This window comes from Austrofundulus limnaeus, unplaced genomic scaffold, assembly GCF_001266775.1.
Source record: "Austrofundulus limnaeus strain Quisiro unplaced genomic scaffold, Austrofundulus_limnaeus-1.0 Scaffold33, whole genome shotgun sequence".
NCBI lineage: Eukaryota > Metazoa > Chordata > Actinopteri > Cyprinodontiformes > Rivulidae > Austrofundulus > Austrofundulus limnaeus.
In genome coordinates this window covers 2,523,437-2,533,153 of record NW_013952435.1, presented here as the reverse complement: position 1 = coordinate 2,533,153, position 9,717 = coordinate 2,523,437, and the positions used below count along the sequence as shown (strand labels likewise).

Below are 9,717 nucleotides of genomic sequence, written 5' to 3'. Positions count from 1 at the left end.
GCACCGATGACCTATCCACGTCATCATTTACCCAGAAAGCTTTGCATGTAAATAAAATGGCTCCGCCCATGTTAAAATATGTTTTTAAAAACGTACAAAACTAAACAGCCTACAGTATTTTTACAGTCTTTATTTTACAATTAAAATATATGTTTATCAAATAAAGTCTGATGTTACAACTCGGGGATCCCTTGCTGTTTGCTGGTCCGTCCAGCCCGGACCCTCCTGGACCTCCTCCTCACGTAGAAGTGAGATGACCAAAAATAAAGTGGTCTCCTTTTCTTCTGGACTCCTCCGACAGTCGCTCTGACTCTGGCAAACATCGTCCAGGAGAAAATGTCATAATTACGTGCTCGACAAAAGAAGCGCAGCACTTGGTCCGGGGGTGTCACTTCATGCCGGCGCAGTGAGCAGATGTTCGGCTGTTTGCAGAGCAGCAGAGCTTCTTCTGTTTGAGAGCTTTATGAGCTTTCAGGCAAACAGCTCCGTTTACAAGAAAAGTGGCAGGAATCATCATTGTCAACACACGAGTTGTTTGTGTCGCAGCCGTTACTCCAGCTTTTCTACAAGATTTCCGAAACAAATCGAGCATTAATGCTGGATTTTACTGAAAYGTGCTGAAGCTGAAACTAAACCATTGGAGCTAAAAATAGCAAAACATTAACTTAAAGCTAAAACTAGCAAAAGGCTAGCTGAAAGCTAAAACTAAAATGGCAGATTGTAGGTGCAAATGCTTATTTAAAGACTAAAAGCAGCAAAAGGCTATCTAAAAGCAGAAAATTTCAAGTCAAAATACTAGCAAAATTTAGCAAAAATGGCTACTAAACCTTATCTAAAGGCTGGCTAAAATAACAGAAGTCTAACTTAAAAAAAGTAGCAAGTAGGTAAAAGATAACACACAAAATGGTACCTGAAAACTAAAACTTGCAAAGAAGCAAAAAAAGTAGCAAGAAGCTAACTAAAGCTAATAGCAAAATTTAGATAAAAATAAAAGCAGCAGAATTGAAGCTAATAGCTAAAAAGCTACATTGTCAAAGGCCAAGCTGGATGTTAAAGTGACAAAAATATAGCCAAAAGTATCAAAAGACTAGCTGAAACTAAAAAAAAAATAAAAAAAAACCAAGGCTAAAGTTGCAAATAATTAGAGGAAACACTTGTAGAATCTAAAACCTAAGACTAGCAAAGTGATACATAAGAAACAAAATAGCAAAAACCAAGCWAAAAAAGGCTAGAAAACAGAAGGCCAAGCTGAAAGCTAAAAATAAGTTCTGTAAAAGAAAATTGTACTTTGTGAATACAATCCAGTTTCAAAATACCAGTGCTAACTGATGCAGAGATTTTGTAGATAATTAAAAGTTATTTGTTTAAGGCTCTGTTCTTATGTAACCATCTCACACTTTCACCTCTGAGAAGCTCAACCTGGAGTTGTTCTTGTTGATTAGGAATGAACTTTGTTTGGGTGAAGTTTAAGCTGCAGTTTTGAACTGGACGTTAAACTAAAGATGCTAAAAGAACGATTTTTTTTTTAAAAAAATGTAAAAGCTGAGTGGCTCCAACAAACAAACACAGTGAGAGCTGCCCCTCTGTACCATGCGCACATTCCCCACGTCTGTGAGAAATCCTCAAAATAAAAGCAATTAGAGGTGAGGTCACACGAGGAGTTCCTGCTCAGGTTTTTAAATAACGAGGCAATTCATCCAAGCTGCCCTGGTTTGTGCCTGTTTATTTGCTCAATATTAGCTGCTGTGATTTATCAGACATTTGATGCAGTAATTTGCTATCACTCATGGCCAACTCAACGTGTTGAATTTCACAAGTGTGCATTATACAGCTCTGCAAAAATAGATGGACCTGAACCAGCAGGCTTGTTTCTACTAAACCTCAGCAGAAGAAAGAATTACTCAGAGCTGGCAGGCTTTTATTTTGAAAGGATTCTGCCTGAAAACAGCTCATTTATTAGATTATCTTCCAGTYTCTCTTGTGGCCTGTCCGCACAAACAGCACTGTTTTTTTAAAAAACAGGTGTTCCTCCACCTGCCTCCTCTGCAGCCGAAGGGTTTGTGCAGATCTGTTAGCGGCTGCACCGTCCTGCGAGTTTGCACCCAGCAGACAAAGTGTGTTGTCACCCGAGTGTGCCATGTTATCGGGTGTAAGCCGAACCAAACGATGAATGCTCTTTGAGAAGTAACACACCCTTAAGAACGTATTAACAACACAACAGCTTGTGAGCCGCTCACGCTTTTTAGGAAGTGAAAAAGATGTTTTTGTTTGTAGAAATTGTAGACTTTGTCATTAGAKTCCACCAGAAGTCCCTCAATGACCTTTACCATCCAGATTTGCTTAATATTGACTTGTTACACTTCTTTTTTTGTTGACAATGAGATATAATTTTATATTCAACAAGCTTTCGACTTATGTCTGTCCAGATATTTGACCATTTTACTTGTTAAAATTGTTTGAATTCTTTTAAACTGCTTAATTTTTGTGCAAACCAAGCATTTAATCAGAACCAGCACATTTACGGTTAGAGGAGAAAGAGTGAGAATCTTTAAAAGAGTTTACGTTCAGGTGCTGTGAAGATGACGATGATGATGGTGGTGGTGGGCTCATTTCTTCTCTCACCTCTGTGTCAAGATGAACCAGAGCAAACAGAAGATGAGCCTGGCTGGGGAAGGCAAACAGACGACTGGAAGCCAGCAGGAACATCATCCGCCGCAGCTCTGGACTGAAATCTGCCGGTCCTGTCCACGTGGTCCAGGTGCCAAGCYGGGGTTAGGCTTCAGATAAGGCGCCTAAAGCACAAATGTTTAGGATATTATAACAATTTAAAACAGAGTGAAAACCTTCGAAGACGTGTGTCGTGTACATTTGACTTTTTATTGGTTCAAACCTGAAAACAGCTGAAAACTCAGAGATCTGAAAATCATTTCATTTCTCATTTCTTGTTTATTGAAACAGGGACAACGCACGCAGAAACACAGAAACACAATCAAGTCTGTAACGATGTGTTGCACAAACAGTACGCAGCTAATTTGCAACTCCAGTCCCTGGTTGGGCATTTCTAAACATTAAAATGCAAACAATTTATCCATCCACAAACACTAAAAATGCATGCATTTCTGCCAACAAATTTATGAAATCAACCAACCACACAACTTACAAATCCACACAATAAAAAYGATCAAAAAAACATACAAAACATGAAAATGCATACAAGTTAAAATTTTGAAACAAAAACAGTTCAATAAATAACCTTAAACCTCTAAAATCATACACATCCTCAGTACCTCKCCATCCTCTCACATTCAGCTAAAATTTGTTACTATAACTCGCTAACACAGAGGTGCCCAAAGTGGGGCCTGCGGGCCAATTTTGGCCCACCAAACCATTTGATTTGGCTCACCAGCAGTTGTCCTGGTTACTAGATTGTGATTATGTTCAGAATAAATATAAAAATACAAGTCAGAGACATTTAGATTAGATTAGACCTTAAAAAAACCACAAACTCAGATTTTAAATTATGTATAGTTTCATGAGCCTTTACTGCCTGAGCATACATTGAATTTTCTAAAAAGAAATAAAAAGAACGTGGGCAACCACACTGGCTGCTAGCTTAATCATAAAAATAAAACAACTTCACTTAAGAAGTATTTGCATTTCTTAGAGTATTGCATTTGGCCCRCGGCCCTCAGATTAATTTTAATTTCGGCCCTCTTAGAGAAAATGTTTGGGCACCCCTGCACTAACACATGCAGTCCTACTCAGACTATTCTCATCCATTAAATTTGAATACTAAAAACGATCGCATCTTTGGTTTTTAACCAAGGTTTAGTCATGTGGATGAATTTTTGAAATTTAAGTGTAGCTTTTATTTGCGGAGGCAATAAGTTCCACATTGTTGTACTTTAGTTTGAAAGGTCTGACCAAATGAAGCTCTATAGGGGGATTGTGCACTTCTGTTGTAATGATCCTCTAGTGACCATGTAGCTGTTTTGTCTTTGTATAAATGAACTTACCGGATCAGGAGATAACTTATTAATACATTTAAACATTAATTTAAGAAAACATAGGTTACAGAAACATTCAAAGTCATTAGATTATGTTTCTTTGGGATTCGACAGTRATGAGATCTTACTGATTTCATTGTTTGGTTATACAAAAATTCCATATTTGCATTTTTGAAAAAAAGATGCAGACTTGCCTTTATTTCAAGTCAAAACTACACTTAAAAAACAAATTTCTTAATATTTACATGCTCCATATATATTTATCCAACAATCATTAGCATTTTAGCTACTTTGACATGGTACGGTTGGATCAATTTGTAAAAATGAATCAATAAAAAAGCTTTTTCTTTTAAAAACCATCCTTCATATGTTATCATTGGAACAATCATCGCAAACCGGCCTGAATGCATCATTGTTTAATAAYGTTGATTGGCAGTGCAGCAAACCGGCATCAGGAAGTGGCCGGTGTGGCTGTTAGCACCTGGTGGGGGACACAGGTGCTGACTGGGACACCTGGACTGTGGGACTTTACGCTGCTTGTGACRCTGCTGGGTTTTACACCGGGTTACCTCACCTCGTATAAAAGGGGTCTCTTTGTCCAAATGCAAAGTCAGTGACGGATTAGGAAACGGAAAAGAATTGTTACCACCAGATGAAAGCACCAGCGTTTGCAGTTGTGGATTCTRGTTTTAAGGAAAAGAACACTTCATTTGAGAAACTTACACCATCTTTTTTTCTCGTTTCTTTTATTTCGTAAAACTCGGTGCCAGCAAAAGAGAAAATCTTTCGATTGCTCCTTAAACAGAAGCGGTGGGGTTTGTTTTTCTCTGCTTGCTGTGAACTCGGGTCCAGGCTGTCGGGCAGAGAGACAGATTCGGGGCCGGCGGGAGGAACGAGGCGTCCGAGATTTGGTTAGTAACACAAACCGGCCACAACACAACACCGCAGAGCTCCACGGAAGCTAACACCTATCTGCCAGCTGAATTCCTGCTTCAAACATCTGTTTTTGTTTTGTAGGTTTTGGGAGCCACCATAGCAACAGTGTCGCTACTTATTTATGAGACTGATATGACCGTGCTACTGAATCACCTCGTATTTTTTATTGTCATCAGTGAGCTTTTTTTCAAGCTTTTAATTAAAACCCAAACCAAGCAGCTGCATTTCTGCTTTTCAAAATCACTGAATTATCTCCACGTCTTTAAAAACTGACAAACGTCATGTGCAGCAAAGCAAATGTAAATTTTTTTAATTTGCTAGAGACAAAAACCTGTTTGTTTTTTTTTTCTTTGCCGTTGAGCAGGGCAAATTTGGCCCTTAGGCAAGATTTTATGTGGTGCCCCCTTGTGCGACTTTCTAAATCTCACTACCAATTTCACATACGCAATTAAATAGTTTTGTCTTTGTTATTATTCTTTATCTTTAGAAACTATATCACCCAGTTAAAATAGTTAAYAATATACATCTCATGTAGAAACAATGCAGACTGAGAAACCCACAGAACAAGTTTATAAACTTGAATTATCAGTGATTATACAGACTACACCAACCATAGGTTATGACGCAAAGTTATAAAATATATTTTTTCATCTATCATTTGTGGCGCCCCCTAGACTGACGGCTCCTTTAATGTTTGCCTATACTGCCTATGGCCACAAGCCAACCCTGCTGTTGTGCACATGCAGGTTTGCTCTCGGCCATTTAGGTTRTAAAGCATTGGTTTTGAGGCCTTCAGTAAAACAGAGACAGGTCTTTTTATGAACTGTAGATGTGTTCAGTTCAAATTTCGAAACACTGCTCAAAAAAATAAAGGTAACACTTTAACAACGCATGCTAACTCCTGATCTTAATCAATGAAATATTCGCATTGAGTACTTTGTTCTGTACAGAGTTGAATGTTCTTCACAAAAGTTTGATTTACTTGGACTTAGTGTGCATTGTTTAAGTGTTCCCTTTATTTTTTTGAGCAGTGTATTTTAATATTAGATATTTCATGGTGTTTGATGTGATGCACGAAAATAACTTTGGAAAAACATCTAAGTACTTGGACCCTGTTTCCACATGAAYAAAATATGGAAAATGTTAGCATTTTTCTTAAAATAATGCACGTTTACACAAGTGATGTAGTTTCCGCTCCAGGTGCTCTGATTGTTGGATTTCAACATGACGCGTGCATTTCGACAATTTAGTTTTCAAGCACGACAGCAATTACATCCCAAAAAGGTGAAAACATGAAGGTTGAGTTGCTACATGTTGATAATGGTGAGCAGCATGAACAGCACTCTATCTGCCATTGTTGCTTTTGTTTATTGCGCAGCAAAACTGTTGACTGCAGCCGTCTAGCGCAATGGTTCCCAAACTTTTTGTCTTCTGACCCACAAAATATTCATGGCAAAAACTTGTGACCCCAAATATTACTGGTCTGAGTATAAGAACTTTGTTAATATCCCTAAAAACACAGGCTTTTTGACAATCTAAACAGCTTGTACACAAATATAAATACTTATTTATACTTATTTTGTGATTTTGTAAAAGTTATAGGGAAAATATTACATCGGCAATTATTTTATTACCCTTTAAATTGATTTCTGGAGATTATCCAAGGTGCTTCATGACACATGATTGGGTCCCAAGCCCAATTTTGGGAACCAAAGTGCAGTGGTTCCCAAACTTTTCAGCTTTTGACCCACAAAATAACAGTAACAGAGACCTGTGCCCCCAACTATTTTTGGATGATAAACATTTGTATCAGGTCAACAAAACATGGGCATAGTAACAATATGTTTTATACTACATTTATCCATTTTAAATATACTAACCTCACTCATTTATAACAACTAAGGCAAAAATGGAATCAATTCAGAAAATCTTTTCAGGACCCCACCTTGATTTTTTGGGACCCCACTTTGGGAAACACTGGTCTAGTGCGCACATCCCAAAACTTTGGTGTTTGAGAAAGCGGCCATGGTTATTGTGAGCGCAAACGGCAGAAACGCAGAAGAAATGCTAAACTTGGCCTAAAATAAGACCTGAGTGAACAGGAGGATGGGTCGCTGAGTCAGCAGAACAGAAAAACTAAACAAACCCAAAATAAAAGTCCTCCTTAAGATTTTCTTAGTATTTCATTTACCACAACGAGGTCACATTTTAAAGAAGAAAAAGAAAGAAAATAAATTTATGACCAACTAAAGTCTGACTCTTGTGAGCCTGCAGACCAGCCCGGGTCAGTGGTCTTGGCTTACTGCAGGTGTGGCTTTGATCTAAGTGTCAATATTTACAGGTTGATGTAATAAAGAGGCTTAAACTGCTTTATTCAAATCACCGCCATCCTGTGGGCCTCAGTACTGTGGCCGCGCGCAGCCAATCAGAGACAGGCCCGCAAAGATCAAAGAGGAGCCGAGCCAACCGTGTCAGCTCCGAACACCAGCTCCCTGATGGAGCCTCATATATTCTGGAGCCGCTCAGGATGACCGGCTTCCAAATACAGAGTCTGAAGGAGCGACCTGRAGSKTTTTSAGTGAGTTTTCCTGCACAACATCTCAGCCCTGGAGCTGTTTGACACCATGGCGACAGGCGCTGCCGAGTGCCCCAGCAAGGCCGCCCAGTACCGGGTGGACCACCTCCTCAGCGCCGTGGAGAGCGAGCTGCAGGCCGGCAGCGAGAAGGGSGACCCCACCGAGCGGGAGCTGAAGGTGTCGCTGGACGAGCGCGAGCTGTGGCAGAAATTCAAGGAGCTCATCAATGAGATGATCGTTACAAAGAACGGCAGGTGGGCAAAGTYTGGAAAACATCAGATGCTAGAATTCTAGAGTTATTTCTCTCTTCTTCTTTATTTTTTTATACCTTTTTAAGGCGCATGTTTCCGGTTCTGAAAGTCAACGTGTCCGGACTGGACCCGAACGCCATGTACTCGTTTTTGCTGGACTTCGCGTCGGCGGACAACCACCGGTGGAAATATGTGAACGGGGAGTGGGTGCCCGGAGGCAAACCCGAACCTCAGACCCCCAGCTGCGTGTACATCCACCCGGACTCCCCGAACTTCGGGGCCCACTGGATGAAAGCTCCGGTCTCCTTCAGTAAAGTCAAACTGACAAACAAACTGAACGGCGGAGGTCAGGTAAAAGATGGGCTCCTAAAACCACAACCTAATCACCCAGCTGTTTGTTTTACGTGTTTTCTGCTCCGCTTTCTAAAGATTATGTTGAACTCTTTGCACAAATATGAGCCCCGCATCCACATCGTGCGGGTTGGAGGCCCGCGGAGGATGATCACCAGCCACTCCTTTCCGGAGACGCAGTTTATTGCAGTAACAGCTTACCAGAACGAAGAGGTTAGTGATACCTAATGTTCCTTAGAGTTAAAAACAGCATTTAACACTATTAATGTGACGCAATAAGATGGGAACGGAGTTTTCTCTTCGTGCGTAAAGTACGTGCGTAATTTACGCACAGAGCGTCTAAATGTTGCACCTTACTTTTAACCATTATTTTTAGATAACGGCTCTGAAAATAAAGTACAACCCGTTTGCCAAGGCCTTTTTAGATGCTAAGGAGAGGTGAGCATTAACTTTAAAAGAAGATTATGTAAAAACAAGTGTCCAGTTGGAATTAAAGTTTTTTTTTATTTTATTATTTTTGCAGGAATGATAACAAAGACAYGAGGGAAGATGTTAGTGAAAACCACCAGTCTGGATACTCTCAGTGTAAGTGTAAATGATTTCTAACTTGTGTAGCCTCCTCTCAGACGGCAGTGTTTGYCTCATTATKTCTCCTGTCCTCTGTGGAGCCAGTGGGCAGCTGGTTTATTCCAGGAAGCGGACCCCTCTGCCCTCCGGCCAGCTCTCACAGCCAGTTTGGGAGTCCCATCTCCCTCTCGCCTTCCCACAGCTGTGAGCGCTACTCCACCCTGAGGAGCCACCGCTCGACGCCGTACACCAGCCCTTACAGCCATCGGACCAACTCGCCCAGTGAGTGTCCCGGGATGTTCCGCATTCCTCCTGCTTTTGTGTGAGCGGAGCCACAGCTTCAGGCGAGGGCTGTGCCGAGATTTACCCTCCAACCGTAGGAAAACAACAGAACYTCTCTTCATTTTCTGGATCTTTGTTTGGGTTGCAGCCGGATACTCGGAGAACTCTTCGACCTGTCTGTCGATGCTCACCAGCCACGAGAACTGGTCCGGCCTCCAAGTGCCGACACACACCAGCRTGATGCCCGTCGGCCACAACTCTCACAGCTCCAGCGCCAACTCCAGGTTTGACTTCTGCTCGTCTTTCACACTTACAGGAGAGGCACGGAGAGGACGAGACAGAAGAGTTTTGGTTTATATTTAGTATAAATTGTATTCTCAGTTAGACAYTGATGATCAAACAGAAACAATCTGATAAACACGGTTCATGTTGACAAAATGAACAAGTTCTGATTGGTGAAATAAACTGAAGTAAAACTGTTAGGACTAACTAACAGGTGTTTTGTTTTTAGTACTTTTTTATTGATTTATTTCAGACATGTCAAATTCACTGTATACCTGTATATTTATACTTATATCCACACATGTACACAAGTGCGTACACACATATATTGAACATATAATTTTATATCAGTAACAGTAATCAGAAACTATTTTAACTGAATGTACACAAAATAAATAAATATATATCCAATGTGCCCTATCTATACCCACACACAAACACACACACACACACACACACACACAC

General features: G+C 40.4%; 1 protein-coding gene across 3 annotated transcripts in view; it reads left to right on the top strand.

Annotated features, from left to right (window-relative positions):
- The first annotated feature begins 7,233 nt into the window (after nt 1–7,233).
- tbxtb (T-box transcription factor Tb) overlaps nt 7,234–9,717 on the top strand; it is a 4,652-nt gene continuing 2,168 nt past the window's right edge. Inside the window, exons 1-7 of one of the 3 annotated variants that reach the window (XM_014006013.1) lie at nt 7,257–7,773; nt 7,857–8,121; nt 8,200–8,334; nt 8,498–8,559; nt 8,645–8,706; nt 8,794–8,970; nt 9,119–9,254. In XM_014006013.1, the coding sequence (XP_013861467.1) occupies nt 7,568–7,773; nt 7,857–8,121; nt 8,200–8,334; nt 8,498–8,559; nt 8,645–8,706; nt 8,794–8,970; nt 9,119–9,254 (1,043 nt within the window). In that variant the 5' untranslated portion in view covers nt 7,257–7,567. Of the gene's footprint in view, nt 7,774–7,856; nt 8,335–8,497; nt 8,560–8,644; nt 8,707–8,793; nt 9,011–9,118; nt 9,255–9,717 lie in introns of all 3 variants that reach the window. The other 2 variants (XM_014006014.1, XM_014006012.1) reach the window with 2 other exon arrangements.